Below are 21,714 nucleotides of genomic sequence, written 5' to 3'. Positions count from 1 at the left end.
TCTTTCGCTCCTCCAAGACACACTTTTTTTTTTTTTTCTCCTGTTGCTATCAACCATCACAACAAATTTAGTCACTGCCAGCTAAGCCACAATCCTATCTATTGGCATTCCAGACTGGGGAAGTGGAACCTTTTCTTATCAACTTATGAAGGATTATGCCTTCTTTGGACCCTCCTGTAGCCTTCTCTCTTATCGTCTCCTCCTGTAGCCTCCTCTTCCCTTAGCTCCTCTTTAGCCTCTCATTTCCTTAGCTCCTCTTTAGCCTCTCATTTCTTTAGCTCCTCTTTAGCCTCTCCTTTCCTTAGCTCCTTTTTAGCCTCTCTTTGCCTCGGCTCTCACCGTAGCTTCTGTTCTCCTTCTGTAGCCACACTTCATTTTGGCTCCTCCCTTAGCCTTCCTTTTCCTTAGCTTCTCCATAATCTCTCTTCTCCTTTGCTCCAACAGCAGCCTCCTGCCTCATTGGCTTCTTCGTAGCCTTCCCTCGTCTTGTCTTCTCCTTTAGCCTCACTTCTCATTGGTCTCTCTTGTAGCTACCCTACTCCTTGGCTCCTAGTGTAGCCTCCCTTTTCCTTATCTTCTCCATAGCGTTTCTTCTCCTTGGCTGCTACCGTAGCCTTCTTTCCCCTTTAGTAGCCTTCCCTCTTAATCGCTCCTGTTGTAGCCTTCCTTCTCCTGCCTCCTCCTATAGCCACCCCTTCTTGTCAGTTCCTCCCATAGCCTTCCCTCCTCCTTAGCTGCTCCCACACTCTCCATTCTCTTTTGTCTCTATCCGTAGCCTCTTATTCCATTAGCTCCTCCATATCCTCTCTTCTCCATGGCTCCTACCTTCTTGGCTCCTTCGTAGCATTGCCTCTTCTTGGCTTCTCCTGCAGCCTTCCTTCCTAATGGCCTAGTAGCCTAACTTTAATGTTACTTCTGTAGCTTACCCTCTTCTTGGCTCCTCCTGTACCCTCCCCTATTCTTAGTTCCTCATGCAGTCTCCATTCATCTTTGCTCTTCTTTAAGCCTCCCTTCTACTTGGGTCCTTCTGTAGTCTCCCATCTCTTTGGCTCCTCCAGAAACCTCTCTTCCCATTGGACCCTTCCATAGCCTCTCTTCTCCTTGGCCCCTTCCGTAACCTTTCTTCTCTTTGGCCCCTTCCGTAGCTTCTCTTTGGCCCCTTCCGTAGCCTCTCTTCTCCTTGGCCCCTTCCGTAGCCTCTCTTCTCCTTGGCCCCTTCTGTAGCCTCTCTTCTCCTTGGCCCCTTCCGTAGCCTCTCTTCTCCTTGGCCCCTTCCGTAGCCTCTCTTCTCCTTGGCCCCTTCCGTAGCCTCTCTTCTCCTTGTCCCCTTCCTTAGCCTCTCTTCTCCTTGGCCCCTTCCTTAGCCTCTCTTCTCCTTGGCCCCTTCCTTAGCCTCTCTTCTCCTTGGCCCCTTCCGTAGCCTCTCTTATCCTTGGCTCCTTCCGTAGCCTCTCTTCTCCTTGGCCCCTTCCGTAACCTCTCTTCTCTTTGGCCCCCTTCCGTAGCTTCTCTTCTCTTTGGCCCCTTCCGTAGCCTCTCTTCTCTTTGGCCCCTTCCGTAGCCTCTCTTCTCTTTGGCCCCTTCCGTAGCCTCTCTTCTCTTTGGCCCCTTCCGTAGCCTCTCTTCTCTTTGGCCCCTTCCGTAGCCTCTCTTCTCCTTGGCCCCTTCCATTCCATTGCCTCTCTTCTCCTTGGCTCCTGCTGTAGTCACTTTTCTACTTGGCTCCTGCTGTCGGCTCTTCAGTACAGTTTAATTTGCCTACTACTGACTGCAGAGATAAGATGCATTGAATCCACAACTTACTTCACACTTCCGGGCATCCTGTACGTGCAGCACAACCACTGGTGGACACAGACAGACCAGGGCCCCTGTGCAAGTACAATATATGGACCTTTCTTCGGCGCTCCATTGGGAGACCCAGACGATTGGTGTATAGCACTGCCTCCAGAGGCCACACAAAGCAATTACACTAAAAAGTGTAAGGCCCCTCCCCTTCTGGCTATACACCCCCAGTGGGATCACTGGCTCACCAGTTTTCTGCTTTGTGCGAAGGAGGTCAGACATCCACGCATAGCTCCACTGTTTAGTCAGCAGTAGCTGCTGACTATATCGGATGGAAGAAAAGAGGGCCCATATGGGGCCCCCAGCATGCTCCCTTCTTACCCCACTTGTGGTTTGTAAGGTTGAGGTACCCATTGCGGGTACGGAGGCTGGAGCCCACATGCTGTTTTCCTTCCCCATCCCCCTGAGGGGCTCTGAGGAAGTGGGATCTTACCGGCCACCAAGCCCTGAGGCCGGGCTCCATCCACAGACCCATAGAACCTGCTGGATGTGGAGCGGGAGTGCCGTTCAGGGACAAGGCCCTGCAACTTTCAGGTACTCTGTGTCCCCGTATGGCAGGCCACGCACACCCCAGGCTTGCTGGGTGTGCTAGTGCGCCGGGGACTGTAGCGCTGTGCGCTGGGCTTATAGTCCCCGCAGATTACTGGGGGACTTTATGTGTGTGGATCGCCGCGCCGACCGCCCCTGGAGCGGCGGCGCAGCTGCGACTTGTAGTGCGCCGGGGACGCGCCGACCGCGCTTTTACGGCGGCGGCGCTTCTAACTTTAGTCCCCGGTTTTCTGCGGCCTAGCTCCGCTTCGTTAACGCCCCCCACCCTGTCAATCAGGGTAGGGGGAGAGACGTTGTTCAATCGGCAGCGCCGAGGGCTGGAGCACGATTTACATGCTCCAGCCCTCTCACTGAGCACAGTAGGACACAGGCTTCGCGCTTTTTCTCTGTGCACGCCCTAGGCCCGCCCCCAGGCTTGCAGCTCCCCAGGACGCCGGCAGCCATTATACACATGCAGTCTGGCTGGAGAACGGACGCAGGCTCTGAGGGACCCAGGCTAGGGGTTTCTGGCGACCACACACCCGCGCTAAGCGGGCGGTAAGCAGCACATACGTACGGCCCCACTAGTGCCACAGTGTTATATTTGTGTACTGCACTGTAAGGTCGCTTCTTGGCTGTACACCCTATATTGCTTTGAGGAGACAACAGCATGTCATCCGCAAAACGCAAGGGTGCCAAGGCACGGGCTGTATACACTGCTTGTACAGCATGTGGGGCTAATCTACCAGCAGGCTCCAACGACTCTCATTGTGTGCAATGTTCAGTCCCATTGGCACTTCGTCAGCCAGAGCCTATTGTGGTGGTAGCCCAGGCAGAGACGCCTGTGAACCCTACCCCGGTGACGGGGACAGAATTTGCAGTCTTTGCTGATAAAATGTCTGTGACTATGACAAAAATCCTGGAGACCTTGCAGTCCAGGCCAGTTGCTCAGACCATGGACACCGCTGTGTCTATGTTCCCCGGCCCCCCTCAGCTGGAATTAATCCGTAATTCAAGGGGGTCCCAGGCATCACAGGCTGAGGGCTCTGACTCCGACGACAGTCCCAGTCCGCCTAAGCGAGCTCGCTGGGAGAGACCCTCCACGTCATCACGCGGATCAGGGTCTCAGCGAGAAGGGTCTCTATATGATGGCTCAGAGGTGGGTGATCAGGAGTCTTGTCCTGACGCCGCACTCAATTTGGATACGCCAGATGGTGACGCCATGGTAAATGACCTTATAGCGGCCATCAATAGGCTGTTGGATATTTCTCCCCCAGCCCCTTCTGCAGAGGAGGCAGCTGCACAGCAGGAGAAATTCCATTTCCTGTATCCCAAGCGTAAATTGAGTACTTTTCTGGACCACTCTGACTTCAGAGAATCCATCCAGAAACACAATACTTATCCGGACAAGCGTTTTTCTAAACGCCTTAAGGATACACGTTATCCTTTTCCCCCTGACGTGGTCAAACGCTGGACCCAGTGTCCAAAAGTGGACCCTCCAATATCCAGGCTTGCAGCTAGATCCATAGTTGCAGTGGAGGATGGGGCTTCACTTAAAGATGCCAATGACAGACAGATGGACCTTTGGTTGAAATCTGTCTATGAAGCTATCGGCGCGTCGTTTGCTCCAGCATTCGCGGCCGTGTGGGCGCTCCAAGCTATTTCAGCTGGTCTGGCACAGGTGGACTCTCTCATACGTCCAGCAGTGCCGCAAGTGGCGTCCCTAACTACGCAAATGTCTGCGTTTGCGACCTACGCTATCAATGCGGTACTGGACTCTACGAGCCGTACCTCAATGGCATCCGCCAACTCTGTAGTTTTGCGCAGAGCCTTGTGGTTAAAGGAATGGAAAGCAGATTCTGCTTCTAAAAAATGTTTAACCAGCTTGCCATTATCTGGAGACAGACTGTTTGGTGAGCAATTGGCGGAAATCATTAAACAGTCCAAAGGTAAGGACTCCTCCTTACCCCAGCCCAGATCAAGCAAACCTCCACAGAGGAAGTGGCAGTCAAAGTTTCGGTCCTTTCGAGGCTCGGGCAAGCCCCAATTCTCCTCGTCCAAAGGGACTCAGAAAGAGCAAAGGAGCTCTGATTCCTGGCGGGCTCACTCACGCCCCAAGAAAGCAACCGGAGGTACCGCTTCCAAGGCGGCTGCCTCATGACTTTCGGCCGCCTCCCTCCGCATCCTCGGTCGGTGGCAGGCTCTCCCGCTTTTGCGACATTTGGCTGCCACAGGTCAAAGACCGGTGGGTAACAGACATTTTGTCTCACGGGTACAGGATAGAGTTCAGTTCTCGTCCTCCGCCTCGGTTCTTCAGAACTTCCCCACATCCCGACCGAGCAGATGCCCTTCTGCAGGCGGTGAATTCTCTAAGAGCAGAAGGAGTGGTGGTCCCTGTTCCTCTTCAGGAACGAGGTCAAGGTTTTTACTCCAATCTCTTTGTGGTGCCAAAAAAGGACGGCTCATTCCGTCCTGTTCTGGACCTAAAACTGCTCAACAAGCATGTGAACGCCAGGCGGTTCCGGATGGAATCCCTCCGCTCAGTCATTGCCTCAATGTCTCAAGGAGATTTCCTAGCATCAATAGACATCAAGGATGCTTATCTCCACGTGCCGATTGCTACAGAGCACCAACGCTTTCTACGCTTCGTGATAGGAGACGACCATCTTCAGTTCGTAGCTCTGCCATTTGGTCTGGCGACAGCCCCACGGGTGTTCACCAAGATCATGGCGGCAGTGGTAGCAGTCTTGCACTCTCAGGGACACTCTGTGATCCCTTACTTGGACGATCTACTGGTCAAGGCACCCTCTCAAGAGGCATGCCAACTCAGCTTGACTGTTGCACTGGAGACTCTCCAGACGTTCGGGTGGATCATCAACTTCTCAAAGTCAAATCTGTCACCGACCCAATCACTAACGTATCTTGGCATGGAGTTTCATACTCTCTCAGCGATAGTGAAGCTTCCGCTGGACAAGCAGCGGTCTCTACAGACTGGGGTGCAGGCTCTCCTTCAAAGTCAGTCGCACTCCTTAAGACGCCTCATGCACTTCCTCGGGAAGATGGTGGCGGCAATGGAGGCGGTTCCGTTTGCGCAGTTTCATCTGCGCCCACTTCAATGGGACATTCTCCGCCAATGGGACGGGAAGTCAAAATCCCTGGACAGGAAAGTCTCCCTTTCCCAGACGGCCAAGGACTCTCTGCAGTGGTGGCTTCTTCCCACCTCATTATCACAGGGAAGATCCTTCCTACCACCGTCTTGGGCGGTGGTCACGACAGACGCGAGTCTGTCAGGGTGGGGAGCTGTTTTTCTCCACCACAGGGCTCAGGGTACGTGGACTCAGCAGGAGTCCACCCTTCAGATCAATGTTCTGGAAATCAGAGCAGTGTATCTTGCCCTACTAGCCTTCCAGCGGTGGCTGGAAGGAAGGCAGATCCGAATTCAGTCGGACAACTCCACAGCGGTGGCATACATCAACCACCAAGGGGGGACACGCAGTCGGCAAGCCTTCCAGGAAGTCCGGCGGATTCTGATGTGGGTGGAAGCCACGGCCTCCACCATATCCGCAGTTCACATCCCCGGCGTAGAAAACTGGGAAGCAGACTTCCTCAGTCGCCAGGGCATGGACGCAGGGGAATGGTCCCTTCACCCAGACGTGTTTCAGGAAATCTGTCGCCGATGGGGAAGGCCGGACGTCAACCTCATGGCGTCCCGGCACAACAACAAGGTCCCAACCTTCATGGCACGGTCTCGCGATCAAAGAGCGCTGGCGGCAGACGCCCTGGTGCAAGATTGGTCGCAGTTCCGGCTCCCTTATGTGTTTCCACCTCTGGCACTCTTGCCCAGAGTGCTACGCAAGATCAGATCCGATTGCAGCCGCGTCATACTCGTCGCCCCAGACTGGCCGAGGAGGGCGTGGTATCCGGATCTGTGGCAGCTCACGGTCGGCCAACCGTGGGCACTACCAGACCGACCAGACTTACTGTCCCAAGGGCCGTTTTTCCATCGGAATTCTGCGGCCCTGAACCTGACTGTGTGGCCATTGAGTCCTGGATCCTAGCGTCTTCAGGATTATCCCAAGGGGTCGTTGCCACCATGAGACAGGCTAGGAAGCCCACGTCCGCTAAGATCTACCACAGAACGTGGAGGATATTCTTATCCTGGTGCTCTGCTCAGGGAGTGTCTCCCTGGCCATTTGCATTGCCTACCTTTCTTTCTTTCCTGCAATCTGGGTTAGAAAAAGGTTTGTCGCTCGGCTCCCTTAAAGGTCAGGTCTCGGCGCTATCCGTCTTTTTTCAGAGGCGTTTGGCACGCCTTCCTAAGGTGCGCACGTTCCTACAGGGGGTTTGCCATATCGTACCCCCGTACAAGCGGCCGTTAGATCCATGGGATCTGAACAGGGTACTAGTTGCCCTCCAGAAGCCGCCCTTCGAGCCTCTGAGGGAGGTTTCACTTTCTAGACTATCACAGAAAGTGGCTTTTCTGGTAGCGATCACATCTCTTCGGAGAGTGTCTGAGCTGGCAGCGCTATCATCCAAGGCTCCCTTCCTGGTCTTCCACCAGGACAAGGTAGTGCTGCACCCCATTCAGGAGTTTCTCCCGAAGGTGGTATCCTCTTTTCATCTTAATCAGGATATCTTTTTGCCTTCTTTTTGTCTTCATGCAGTTCATCGGTATGAGAAGGATTTACATTTGTTAGATCTGGTGAGAGCACTCAGAATCTACATTTCCCGCACGGCGCCCTTGCGCCGTTCGGATGCACTCTTTGTCCTTGTCGCTGGTAAGCGCAAAGGGTCGCAGGCTTCTAAGGCCACCCTGGCTCGATGGATCAAAGAACCAATTCTTGAAGCCTACCGTTCTGCTGGGCTTCCGGTTCCATCAGGGCTGAAGGCCCATTCTACCAGAGCCGTGGGTGCGTCCTGGGCATTGCGACACCAGGCTACGGCTCAACAGGTGTGCCAGGCAGCTACCTGGTCGAGTCTGCACACTTTCACCAAACATTATCAGGTGCATACCTATGCTTCGGCGGACGCCAGCCTAGGTAGAAGAGTCCTGCAGGCGGCAGTTGCCTCCCTATAGGGGAGGGCTGTCTTGCAGCTCTAACATGAGGTATTCTTTACCCACCCAGGGACAGCTTTTGGACGTCCCAATCGTCTGGGTCTCCCAATGGAGCGCCGAAGAAGAAGGGAAATTTGTTACTTACCGTAAATTCCTTTTCTTCTAGCTCCTATTGGGAGACCCAGCACCCGCCCTGTTGTCCTTCGGGATTTTTGGTTGTTTTTCGGGTACACATGTTGTTCATGTTGAACGGTTTTCAGTTCTCCGACGTTACTTCGGAGTGAATTTGTTTAAACCAGTTATTGGCTTTCCTCCTTCTTGCTTTTGCACTAAAACTGGTGAGCCAGTGATCCCACTGGGGGTGTATAGCCAGAAGGGGAGGGGCCTTACACTTTTTAGTGTAATTGCTTTGTGTGGCCTCCGGAGGCAGTGCTATACACCAATCGTCTGGGTCTCCCAATAGGAGCTAGAAGAAAAGGAATTTACGGTAAGTAACAAAATTCCCTTCTTTGCAATCCAATAGTTTATCTAATATATAAAGCTGAATGTGTGTGTGTGTATGTGTGTGTGTATGTCCGGGATTGGCATCCGCACCGTTGCAGCTACAGCCACAAATTTTTGCACACTCGCATGTATGGACCCCGAGAGCGTCATAGGCTATGTTTCGAGGGGAAATTTTAACCCCGCGCTTTACAGTTGTTCGCCAAAAAAACCTGCCTCCATTAAAGCGAATGGAGCTGGGAGCCACAGTGCAGCCAGAACTTCAGAAGAATGCGCAGCCACGCCCTTATATGGAATGTTGGCGTGTCACAATGCAGCCAGGGAAAGAGACAGACACAGACAGGGAAAGAGGCAGACACAGACAGGGTAAGAAACAGACATAGACAGAGTAAGAGACAGACACAAAGAGACATACAAAGAGACAGACTGACAGGGAAAGAGAGGGAAAGTGACAGACAGGGAAAGTGACAGACAGGGAAAGTGACAGACAGGGAAAGTGACAGATACAGAGAGATATATACAGAGGGGGAGACAGACAGAAAATGGGAGAGAAACAGAGAGACAGTTACTATCCCCGGCAGCGCCGGGTGCTATGTTGTGAGGCGAAATTTTAACCCTGCGCGTTCCAATTTACCAATCAATTTTGCCCCTATCTACATAATGGGGAAAAAGTGAAATGAAAAGTGTTGGGGGCAAATTGACAGCTGCCAGATGTGAACAAGGGGGACTTAAAGAATGAGAGTGATGGCGCCAAAGAGTATATACCGTACAGTTGCTAAGGTGGGGCCCCGACATGGGATACTCACCACACACACAATGCGCCGCACACTACCACGTGCTTGAACACATATACCACCCTCAGCACACATCTCACCACACATACACCAACCTCGCCACATAATCGCCCTAAAACACACACAAGTCTGCTATTATCCTTCAAAAATAAAAATCTGATTAATAAGCAGCCAAACTACAAGAACAACAAATGTACCATATAGGAAATACGGCAGCTGTCAGTCACATGACCTGTCTATTATGTGTATGTGTGAGCTAATATATACTGTTGGGGGGGGGGGGGCTTTCTGTTGCCTGGAGATTTATCAGGCTGCCAATAGCAACCAATCACAGCTTCTATTTTGCTACAGTTAATTAATCTCAGCTCTGATTGGTTAATATAGGCAACAATTTAATAATTACATTTCTATCTGTTTTGTGGTTTTTGTGTGCAGAATACATTTTTGTTAATACATTCTATTTTGTTAACAGCAGTTATTAACCCGGGCGAAGCCGGGTAGTACAGCTAGTCTAATATATAAAGCTGTATGTGTGTATGTATGTCCGGGATTGGCAGCTACAGCCACAAAATTTTGCACACTCACACTTCTGGACCCCGAGAGCGTCATAGGCTGTTTTGAGGGGAAATTTTAGCCCCGCGCTTTACAGTTATTCACCAAAAAACCTGCCTCCATTAAAGCGAATGGAGCTGGGAGCCACAGTGCAGCCAGAACTTCAGAAGAATGCTCAGCCACGCCCTTATATGGAATGTTGGCGTGTCACAATGCAACCAGGGAAAGAGACAGACACAGACAGGGAAAGAGGCAGACACAGACAGGCTAAGAAACAGACATAGACAGGGTAAGAGACAGACACAAAGAGAGACACAGACAAAGAGACAGACTGACAGGGAAAGAGAGGGAAAGAGAGAGACAGGTTAAGAGACAGACATAGACAGGTAAAGAGACAGACAGAGACAGACAGGGAAAGAGAGGGAAAGAGACAGACAGGGAAAATGACAGAGATAGATAGACAGACAGGGAAAGCGATAGATAGACAGACAGGGAAAGAGATTGAGACAGACGGAGAAAGAGACAGACAGGGAAAGAGATAGACAAAGAGAGAGAGACAGAGAGATATATACAGAGGGGGAGACAGACAGAGAATGGGAGAGAAACAGAGAGACAGTTACTATCCCGGGCAGCGCCGGGTGCTATGTTGTGAGGCGAAATTTTAAGCCCGCGCGTTCCAATTTACCAATCAATTTTGCCCCTATCTACATAATGGGGAAAAAGTGAAACGAAAAGTGTTGGGGGCAAATTGACAGCTGCCAGTTTATACCGTACAGTTGCTAATGTGGGGCCCCGACATGGGATACTCACCACACTCGGGGATATGAACACACACACAAAATGCGCCACACACTACCACGTGCTTGAACACATATACCACCCTCAGCACACATCTCACCACACATACACCAACCTCGCCACATAATCGCCCTAAAACACACCTATTTGTTTTGTGGTGTTTGTGTGCAGAATACAGTTTTGTTAATACATTCTATTTCTTTATCGTTCCTTATGGGAGACCCAAACCATGGGTGTATAGCTTCTGCCTCCGGAGGACACACAAAGTACTACACTCAAACGTGTAGCTCCTCCCTCCGGGCTATATACACCCCCTGGATGACAATCTAACCAGTTCAATGCTTTGTGTTTCAGGAGGCCCACACACACTTGCATTCTCTGATTTTTCATTTTTATTTTTAAAGATTTGGAAGAAAAGCGGGGTCCAGTCTGGACTCCCGGCATGTCCCTTCACACCCCACTCTGCGGGGTGCTGTTAAGGTGGACTTTATAAGGCTGGAGCCTTCACATGCCGTGCTCCTTCACATCCTCTGTCGAGGCTCTGGGTTGAAGTGGGAGCCGTCACGGTCCTCTCTGCTTGCAGAAGACCGGTCTCCATCCGCAGCCCTGTCTGGTCCCTGCTGGAAGGAGCATTTACCCCCCTCTCCAAGGACATGGCCCTGCGTCTCAAAGCTAAGTATTGAGACGTTTTTTTCAGGGGTCCCGGGTGTTTTTATTAGGGGGACAGTATGTGTTGTATCATTACTGTAAATTCCGGCCGGTTCTGGGGGTTTCCCCTGAGAACCGCGCCGAAGGTGCCTGCTCGTCGGCCGCACTTTTAAATCTAGGCCCCGGCTTCAGTTTGGGCCTAGTTTCGGTTTCGGCTCCTCTGCATGTCATGCATACAGTATTCATAGCGTGGCGCCGCCCACCGCTCGGCCAGCAGGGGAGGACACTCCTCTCTGGGGAGATGTTTCCTCCCCTGTATCTCTCCCTGGCCCTCCGTTTTCCCGCTCCTGGGCTAATACACGCCCCCCCTCCTCCTCCCAGCGCCATTTTCTCAGCGTTCTACACTGACGGCGCTGGATGCTGCAGCTGCTGCTGTTTAGGAAGGCTGACGCTTCACTGGGGCTTGGAGCTGTAGAATCCGGAGGGCACACAGAGAGCGGGCTGGTAAGCCACAACCTCTGGTTGTGGGCTTTTTATTATACACTCTCAGGGCATTCTACAGGAGTGTATTCTTGCTGCAGAGCTGCCACCTCAGCAGCATGTCTGTCACCCGAAGCAAGGCTGCAAACATGTACGCTATATGCACTGCTTGTAAGCTCATTCTGCCAGAGCCAAGCACATACCCACATTGTGATGCCTGTGCTAATATGGTTGTGTCTCAGCCTGGAGCCTCCTCAGGGGTCCCTCTGGCTGCTCCGGCCCCGGTGGCTGAACCCCCGGCTTGGGTAGCTTCCTTTTCACAAGCTATTTCCCAGTCTTTTGCCGATTCCATGGGGCAGTTGTCCCGGACACTGCTGTCCATGCATCAGCCCCCTTCTCAGGGGGCTTCTGCTGCTCCGAGCTCTGCAGAGCTCTCAGAGCATGTCCCAGGACCCTGTCCCCCTAAACGGAGACGCAGGGACCCTTCTCCTTCTCCTTCCTCGTCCCACGGCTCTGATTCACGAGCCGAGGTGCAGGGCGAGGAGGACTCGTTTACTGTGGGCTCAGACGCTACTTCTATGTACCCCATTGACTTGTCTGAGGGTGATGCGGATGTCAGTGACTTGATTACGTCCATTAACTCCGTACTGAACCTCAACCCACAAGAGTCAGAGGAACAACCCTCTCTGCTGGAGGTACACCAGTTTACCTCTCCTAAGAAACCTAGGAGTATGTTTTTTAACCACTCCAGCTTTCACACCACTGTTACCAAGCCCAGGGCCTGTCCTGACAAACGTTTTCCGAAGCGTAGTTCAGATGACCGTTTTCCTTTTCCACCAGAGGTGGTTAAGGAATGGGCACAGTCCCCAAAGGTAGACCCTCCGGTGTCCAGAATCTCAGCCCGCACAGTCGTAGCTGTGGCTGATGGCACTTCTCTTAAGGATCCCACTGACCGCCAGGTTGACCTTCTGGCCAAGTCTGTATATGAGGCGGCAGGAGCCTCGTTCTCCCCGTCTTTTGCGGCAGTGTGGGCTCTTAAGGCAGTCTCTGCCTCTCTGACGGAAATGCATTCCCTCACCAGGGACTCTATTCCTGAGACGGATGCCTTAACTTCTCAAGCTTCGGCTTTTGCATCCTACGCCATGTCTGCCATCCTGGAGGCTTCTCACCGCACGGCGGTGGCCTCCGCTAACTCCCTCGCGATCCGCAGGATCTTGTGGCTTCGAGAGTGGAAAGCAGACGCTTCCTCTAAGAAGTTCCTTGCGAGTCTCCCTTTTGCTGGGTCCCGGCTGTTTGGGGAACAGCTGGATGACATAATTAAGGAAGCTACTGGCGGGAAGAGTACTTCCTTGCCACAAACTAAAGCCAAGAAACCTGTCCAGGGCAGGAACCAATCGAGGTTTCGTTCCTTTCGATCCTCTAACTGGTCATCCTCTAAGCCCTCGACCTCGTCCACTACCGCAGCCAAGGATCGTAAACCCAACTGGCGCGCAAAGCCGCGTCCTCAAAAGACCGGAGGAGCCGCTGCCACTAAGGCAGCCTCCTCTTGACTATCTGGCTGCGCCAGCAACGCCCTTGGTCGGTGGCAGGCTCTCCCACTTTGGCGACGTGTGGTTTCAACACGTCTCCGATCAGTGGGTGCGGGATATCATCTCCCACGGCTACAGGATAGAATTTTCTTCCAGCCCGCCAAACAGATTTTTTCTGTCCACCCCCCCCGCTCCAAAGCCGCCGCCTTCTCTCAGGCCGTGGCATCCCTGCAGGCCAACGGTGTAATTGTTCCAGTTCCCGGCCGGGAACGGTTCAGCGGTTTCTACTCAAACCTCTTTCTAGTCCCCAAAAAGGACGGTTCCTTCTGGCCCATCCTGGATCTCAAGCTTCTCAACAAGCATGTTCAGGTGCGGCACTTTCGCATGGAATCTCTGAGATCGGTCATTGCCTCAATGACCCAAGGAGATTTTCTGGCAGCCATCGACATCAGAGATGCCTATCTGCATGTGCCTATTGCGGTTTCACACCAGCGTTGGCTACGCTTTGCAATCGGAGAGGAACATTTCCAATTCATGGCTCTCCCCTTCGGCTTAGCCACGGCTCCTCGAGTATTCACCAATGTCATGGCAGCAGTGGTTGCGGTCCTGCACCTTCAGGGGTTGGCAGTGATTCCTTACCTGGACGACCTTCTAGTCAAGGCCTCATCCAGTGCAGACTGCCAGCGGAGTGTCTCTCTCACTCTCGCCACGCTAGTTCAGTTCGGGTGGCTTGTCAACCTGCCCAAGTCCACTCTGACCCCGACCCAGGTGCTTTTGTACCTAGGGATGCAATTCGAGACTCTGCCGGCACTTGTCAAGTTGCCCTTAGTCAAACAACAGTCCCTTCGGCTGGCGGTGCGCTCTCTGCTGAGGCACCGCCGTCATTCCATCAGACACCTCATGCAGGTGCTGGGTCAGATGGTGGCGTCAATGGAAGCGGTTCCCTTTGCCCAGTTCCATCTGCGTCCCCTGCAGCTGGACATTCTCCACTGTTGGGACAAGCGGATCTCTTCCTTGCACAGGCTAGTGGCTCTGTCGCCACAGACCAGGAGCTCTCTTCAGTGGTGGCTTCGGCCCCTCTCTCTGTCACAGGGACGCTCCTTCCTGACTCCGTCCTGGGTGATCCTCACCACGGATGCCAGCCTCTCCGGTTGGGGAGCAGTATTTCTCCATCACCGAGCACAGGGCACTTGGACTCCGTCCGAATCAGCCCTCTCGATCAATGTGCTGGAGATCAGAGCTGTGTTTCTAGCTCTCCTAGCCTTTCACCACCTGTTGGCGGGCAGGCACATTCGAGTTCAGTCGGACAACGCGACAGCGGTTGCCTACATCAATCACCAGGGCGGGACTCACAGCCGTCTGGCGATGTTGGAGGTTCAACGAATTCTCCAGTGGACGGAGGACTCCAAGTCCACCATATCTGCAGTCCACATCCCAGGCGTGGAAAACTGGGAGGCCGATTACCTCAGCCGTCAAACCGTGGACAGCGGCGAGTGGGCCCTGCATCCGTCAGTGTTCAGATCAATCTGCCGCAAGTGGGGCACTCCGGAAGTGGATCTAATGGCATCCCGGCACAACAACAAGGTTCCGGTTTACATGGCTCGCTCCCACGATCCTCAAGCCTTCGCAGCAGACGCACTGGTTCAAGATTGGTCTCAGTTCCGTCTGGCCTATGTGTTTCCCCCTCTGGCGCTCTTGCCCAGAGTTCTGCGCAAGATCAGAATGGAGGGCCGTCGAGTCATACTCATTGCTCCGGACTGGCCCAGGCGAGCTTGGTACCCAGACCTGCTCCGTCTGTCCGTAGAGGTGCCGTGGCATCTCCCGGACCGCCCAGACCTTCTCTCTCAAGGTCCGTTCTTCCGCCAGAATTCTGCGGCTCTCAGATTGACGGCGTGGCTCTTGAGTCCTGGATCCTGACGGCTTCAGGCATTCCCTCTGAGGTCATCTCCACCATGACTCAGGCTCGGAAGTCTTCTTCGGCCAAGATATACCACAGGACTTGGAGGATTTTCCTGTCCTGGTGTCGCTCTTCCGACCATGCCCCTTGGCCGTTCTCCTTGCCGACCATCCTGTCTTTTCTACAGTCTGGTCTACAGCTAGGACTGTCCCTCAATTCCCTCAAGGGACAGGTGTCTGCTCTGTCGGTATTGTTCCAGCGGCGTATCGCCCGACTGGCCCAGGTGCGCACCTTCATGCAGGGCGCATCTCACATCATTCCTCCTTACCGGCGGCCCTTGGATCCCTGGGACCTTAATCTGGTCCTCACGGCCTTACAGAAACCCCCCTTTGAGCCTCTCAGGGAGGTTCCCTTGTTTAGACTTTCACAGAAAGTTGTTTTTCTAGTAGCCATAACTTCTCTCAGGAGAGTTTCTGATTTGGCTGCGCTCTCTTCGGAATCCCCCTTTTTGGTGTTTCACCAAGACAAGGTGGTTCTTCGTCCGACTCCGGACTTTCTCCCTAAGGTGGTGTCTCCTTTCCACCTTAACCAGGACATTTCATTGCCTTCTCTTTGTCCGGCCCCTGTACATCGCTTTGAGAAGGCGTTGCATACTTTGGATTTGGTGCGAGCGCTCCGAATCCATGTGTCACGCACCGCCGTTTTTAGGCGGTGCACCTCACTTTTTGTGCTAACCACTGGTCAGCGCAAGGGTCTCGCTGCTTCTAAACCGACCCTAGCTCGTTGGATCAGGTCGGCTATCACCGATGCCTACCAGTGTTCTCAGGTGCCTCCCCCGCCAGGGATTAAGGCGCACTCGACCAGAGCTGTCGGTGCCTCCTGGGCTTTCAGGCACCAGGCTACGGCTCAGCAGGTTTGTCAGGCTGCCACGTGGTCCAGTCTGCACACTTTTTCGAAGCACTACCAAGTGCATGCTCATGCTTCGGCAGATGCGAGCTTGGGCAGACGCATTCTTCAGGCGGCTGTCGCCCATTTGTGAAGTTAGGTTTTGCCTACTTCTTAGTTGGTTTATTTCCCACCCATGGACTGCTTTGGAACGTCCCATGGTTTGGGTCTCCCATAAGGAACGATAAAGAAAAAGAGAATTTTGTTTACTTACCGTAAATTCTTTTTCTTATAGTTCCGACATGGGAGACCCAGCACCCTCCCTGTTGCCTGTTGGCAGTTTTTTGTTCCGTGTGTTTCACCGGCTGTTGTTAGTAGACAGAGTTCCGGCTATTCCGAGTTTTACTCTATCTATACTTATGGGTGGATGTCCTCCTTCAGCTTTTGCACTGAACTGGTTAGATTGTCATCCAGGGGGTGTATATAGCCCGGAGGGAGGAGCTACACGTTTGAGTGTAGTACTTTGTGTGTCCTCCGGAGGCAGAAGCTTTACACCCATGGTTTGGGTCTCCCATGTCGGAACTATAAGAAAAAGAATTTACGGTAAGTAAACAAAATTCTCTTTTTTGTTAACAGCAGTTATTAACCCGGGCTAAGCCGGGTATTACAGCTAGTCATAATATATAATTCCATTTGATTTGGAGGTGGAAATGGGTACTCTGACGTCTGTGTGGTAACACAGGCTGCACCAATTATATATCCCCCCCCAAATACAACACTGCTCTGAAAGATTGGTTCTTCCCACAGATGCTTCTATTTCTGATTCAGTCAGCAACTGGACATCCAGCACTTTCGGTGGTGGCCTGGCCCTTAATTTGGTCCTTCCCCTAGGTTGCCCATCCCATATTTGGTGCCTTTAGGTTCTCTGTACTCCTAATAAAGTCTGCAGCAGAACAGTTCGGATTCGGGTTCAGAAACCGATGTCACTGTTTTCTCATTTTGAGTGTTTGTGACAGGCTCAGGTTTGGTTTTCCTCTCATACTATCCTAGACCATACACACATTAAACATGTTTATTTCTTTGTGCACACGAGGGGTTAATGTCAGTTCTGCTGTTGCAGCAGACTCCTGAATGCAGCTCAGCTGTTCTTTCTGATGTCCACTTCCGGCCTGGATAAAACCCTCTGCCTCCAGCAGGGGGTGCTGGTTATTCAGATCATTCTGGAGCTTGGCCCGGAGGTGGACGGATGCACGTATTCCTTACTGCTATGGTTGTTTGGTGTTTGGTTGTGTGGAAGTTTTCCCTGGTGTTGGAAATTTCCCTTTACCCTTCTCGGTACCTGTTCACCTCCATGTGTTTCCCCTGTTGCTTGTTGGAGCTTGAGTGTTATTATCCTCCTGTCTGTTGTTATTGTTGGTGGGGTTTTTTTGGGAATCTCCATCTCGGTCTGTTCCCTTGGGTGGTGCGTGAGGAGGGAACATTACCATCCAAGCCAGGATAGGAAATAAGGAGAGGCTAGGAGCTCAGACGTTGCTACCCTTAAACGTAGTTCTTGGTTGAGGGTCAGCCTAGGGTACCTCCCTAGCTTGAGGGTAAGCACAAGGCCCCCCTGTCCACACACTCTCCTGAACCGCTCACATTCACCAGTGATAACAGACTTCCAAAACAACAAAGTTTGGGTTCTAAGTTCGAGTGAGTTAAGAGTGCAAGCCACTCAAGTGAGCAGCGCTGTGCTTGAGTATGAGTGATGCTCAACCCTGTGCGAGCTGCTTGCAGTGTTTGAATGGCTCGCATTTGGGGTAAAGTCAATGTGGTTAGATGCAGTGTGCACACACAAACACAAAAATAAATAAATTGAAAAACCACACACAACCTCCCTGGGTGGAGACACGACATGCCAAACTACTGACTGCCATTGAGGTTCGGATCATGTTGGGGTAGATGGGAATACCCCTTTAACTTTCTAATGTCTTCATTTGTGTGGGGTAGTTCTCAGCCCAAAGTGATCTACCCTTTAAAACCCCCAAATTCTGGGTGTACAGCTAAGCCAGATTTTTTTTTTTTTACATCGGAGGCCAGCTAAATACATTAAGCAATTGGATGCTGGGTTTTTAACTGCCAAATTCAGAGATTAATTTGGCGGAAGCGGCAAACACTAGCTGTGTACTTCGATCTTTAAAGCTTAAAGGTAACCTGTCACCAGATTTGGAGCCTATAAGCTGCGGCCACCACCAGTGGGCTCTTATATACAGCATTCTAACATGCTGTATATAAGAGCCCAGGCCGCTGTGTAGAACGTAAAAATCACTTTATAATACTCGCTGCGGTGGAGTTGGGTCATATAGGCGTGTCCGTTCTCCGGTGCCGGCGCCTCCTCTTTCGGCCATCTTTGTCGTATTTCTCCTGAAGCCGGGGTGCATGACATGTCCTACGTCATCCACACTCGGCGGCATTGAGGTCCTGCGCAGGCGCTCTTTGATCTGCCCTGAGCAGGGCAGATCAAAGTATTGTAGTGCGCCTGCGCTGGACCGGCGAGTGTGTAGGATGCGTCGTGCACACAGGCTTCAGAAGGAGGACAAAGATGGCTGAAAGAGGCGGCGCCGGCACCAGACAATGGAGACACTCATATGGCCCAAATCCACCGCAGCGACCGTTTAGGATATTATAAAGTGTTTATGTACTACACAGCGGCCTGCGCTCTTATACACAGCATGTTAGAATGCTGTATATAGGAGCCCACTGGTGGTGGCCGCAGCTTATAGGCCCCAAATCTGCTGACCGGTTCACTTTAATAAACCTGGCATTCCCAAAATGTTGCCTAAGCTGTTTGTCTGGAGACAGGCGAGACAAGTGTCAATTTTGCTTATACACTGAACAAAAATATAAATGCAACACTTGTTATTGATCCCATAATTCAGGAGCTGAAGTCAAAGGTAGACAACTTTTTCAATGTCCACAAGAATCTTTTTTTCTCTCAAATATTGTTTACAAATTTGTCTAAACCTGTGTTACTAATCACAACTGTTTTTGTTGCAGCTGCTGAACCCCAAAGGGATTACCAGCATGGAGATGAACCTCTGATCCTCGATAAGACTGCCTAACTTTTGTTACTGAAGGGCCTTAAAGAAAATAGACATTTGAGGCTTTTGTTTTCTTTTGAATGTAATTAAAAACATGTTTGTTCAGTAAAGTTGTATTGTAGATTTCATCAATGGATCTTTGGAGAACATGTACTGTATGACCTTAGGTGCCACCTCCCCCATAATGCCTTTCAGATATCACATCACATGGTATAGATCTTTTTTTATTCCATGAAGGTACAGGTCAACGCATCTCAAGGGACTCACCCCTCTTCATCAGGACAGCAGGCTGTCCTGATGAAGAAGGCTGAGTCCCTTGAAACGCGTTGACCTGTACCTGCATGGAATAAAAAAAAGACAAATTTAATCTATACGAGCATTGTGGTGTGAGCGCAGCAAAGATCCCCTTTTCTCTCCTATACACTGAATTATCTACCTCGGGGAGCTGCAGCTGAGCACCTTTGGGCTGTTATAGGGGTTGTGACTGGCACAACCTCTATAGGTGAGTTTATTTCTTTTACTGCTTAAGTGTTTTTATCGGTTAAGACTAGTGTTGAGCGGACCCGGACTTGAAAAATCCGGATCCGCGCGGTTTCAGCGATAGATCCGGGTCCGGCCCGGACGCGGGAATCCGGGTGCATGATCCGGATTCGTTTTTTTTTTCTCGCTCTCTCTCGCACGCGCGCGCTCACTCACTCGCTCTCTCTCGCACGCTCGCTCACTCTCGCGCTCTCTCTTTCGTGTCCCGGATTCCGCTCCTCATTCACATATATTGGGCCGGATTCCGGATCGGATCCGGACTTCCTTGTCAACCCACCACTGATCCGCCGGACCCGGATTATTAGCAATCCGCTCAACTCTAGTTAAGACCCTATTGCGCTTTCCATTTTTTCTGCAGCTTGGCTATCGCATGGTATAGTGCAGACAATCAGGAGGGACTATCAAAGAGCCAAGGCAGTGAATGCAGAAGCCTTTTAGGGTGATTTCAGTTTGGAGCTCACAATTAAGCAATAGAGGTAAGATGAAGAATGTCTTAAAACATTGGGTGACTACTCCAGATACACTGTATTGTACAACTGCAGCACTGACTGAGTGTGTAGTAGTCTGCGAGCAATACAGAGATTGATTCAATTGATAGAGGGAGATAGGACAGGTGTCAGTCTGAATGTTATTGAACAGAAATATGGTTTACTTGCATTTGTCCTGCTGTATTTGAATTCCACATTTTTTGCTTTTTCTATTGCACTAGAAAGCTGTAGAAAATCAAAACAATACAGAAGAAAATAAAATCTGAAGTCAGTCTGTCAAAGAAGGCATATTTGTTTGTCACCAGCAACTCTAGAGTTTTTAATTTCTTGCACAATCTTTTTTGTAAAAAGGTAATGATTTTATATACACACTACAGTTCAAAAGTTTGGGGTCCCCCAGACAATTTTGTCTTTTCCATGAAAACTCATACTTTTATTTATCAAATGAGTTGCATAATGAATAAAAAAAAATATAGTCCAGTCATTGACGAGGTTAGAAATAATGATTTTTACTTGAAATAATAATGTTCTCCTTCACACTTTGCATTCGGCACAGAATGTTCCTTTGCAGCAATTCCAGCTTTGCAGACCTCTGGCATTCTAGCTGTTAGTTTGCGGAGGTAATCTGGAGATATTTCACCCCATGCTTCCCCCCTCCACAAGTTGGATTGGCTTGATGGGCACTTTTTGGTACCATACGGTCAAGCTGCTCCCACAACAGCTCAATAGGGTTGAGATCTGGTGACTGGGCCACTCCATTACAGATAGAATACCAGCTGCCGGCTTCTTCCCTAAATAGTTCATGCATAATTTGGAGGTGTGCTTTGGGTCATTGTCCTTTTGTAGGATGAAATTGACTCCAATCAAGCGCTGTCCACAGGGTATGGCATGGTGTTGCAAAATGGAGTGATAGCCTTCCTTATTCAAAATCCCTTTTACATTGTACAAATCTCCCACTTTACCAGCACCAAAGCAACCCGAGACCAGCACATTACCTCCACCATGCTTGGCAGATGGCGTTAGGCACTCTTCCAGCATCTTTTCAGTAGTTCTGCGTCTCACAAATGTTCTTCTGTGTAATCCAAACACCTCAAACTTCGATTCATCTGTCCATAACACTTTTTTCCCAATCTTCCTCTGTCCAATGTCTGTGTTCTTTTGCCCATATTAATCTTTTCCTTTTATTAGCCAGTCTCAGATATGGCTTTTTCTTTGCCACTCTGCCCTGAAGACCAGCATCCCGAAGTCACCTCTTCACTGTAGACGTTGACACTGGTGTTTTGCAGGTACTATGTAATGAAGCTGCCAGTTGAGGACCTCGAGAGGTCGATTTCTCAAACTACAGACTCTAATGTACTTGTCTTGTTGCTCAGTTGTGCAGCGCGGCCTCCCACTTCTCTTTCTACTCTGGTTAGAGATAGTGGTGGGCGAACCCCTGATGGTCTGGATCGGGGAGACTTACACGATAGTTTTGTAAAGATCGGGATTGAGATAACATGATCTTGCATCTGATCACCGATCTTGGACTTTACAGTTATGGGATGGGGCGGGGGGAGGCTGTAAAATAAAGAATACAGTTAATAATAAACATTGTCATTATACTTACAGGTCCCGTGACTCGTCCTGCAGACTCTGTTTCCCACCGCTTCTGCTTCAGAGTCCGATCATCGCTGTGCCCTCCCGGTAACCACCGCTGACTAAAGGACCTTCCATGACGTCATAGCCATGTGACCAGTCAGGTGTGAATTTTATATTACCTCGGTTATAGACTGGTCACATGGCTATGACGTCATGCAAGGTCCCGTAGTGTCAGTGGATAGGGATGGGCGAGCATGCTTGCCGGGACTCAGTGCTCGCCCAAGCATCTCAGTACTCTATATACTTGGCGAGCGCCGAGTACCGGTGAGATGCTCAGGCACATGCTCAGCTCTCCCTCCCCTATATGTCGGCGCTCTTTACAGAGTCAGCCCACATACAGGGATTGGCTGCCACACACTGTAATGCCACAACCTTTGAATAGCGGCGGCGGGAATCAGGTGATCGGAGATCAACGTTGCTATAGTAACCGCTCGTTAGGCAGCTTACCAACCCGCAGT

General features: G+C 51.1%; 1 protein-coding gene across 1 annotated transcript in view; it reads left to right on the top strand.

Annotated features, from left to right (window-relative positions):
- The window catches only part of TDRD6 (tudor domain containing 6), a 277,890-nt gene extending 259,279 nt beyond the window's left edge, over positions 1-18,611 (top strand). Inside the window, exon 11 of the mRNA XM_075341613.1 lies at positions 18,547-18,611. Within this exon, the coding sequence (XP_075197728.1) occupies positions 18,547-18,611 (65 nt within the window). The remainder of the gene's footprint in view (positions 1-18,546) is intronic.
- Positions 18,612-21,714: the final 3,103 nt, after the last annotated feature.

This window comes from Anomaloglossus baeobatrachus, chromosome 3 (genome assembly GCF_048569485.1).
Source record: "Anomaloglossus baeobatrachus isolate aAnoBae1 chromosome 3, aAnoBae1.hap1, whole genome shotgun sequence".
NCBI lineage: Eukaryota > Metazoa > Chordata > Amphibia > Anura > Aromobatidae > Anomaloglossus > Anomaloglossus baeobatrachus.
This window is presented reverse-complemented; position numbering and strand designations above follow the sequence as displayed.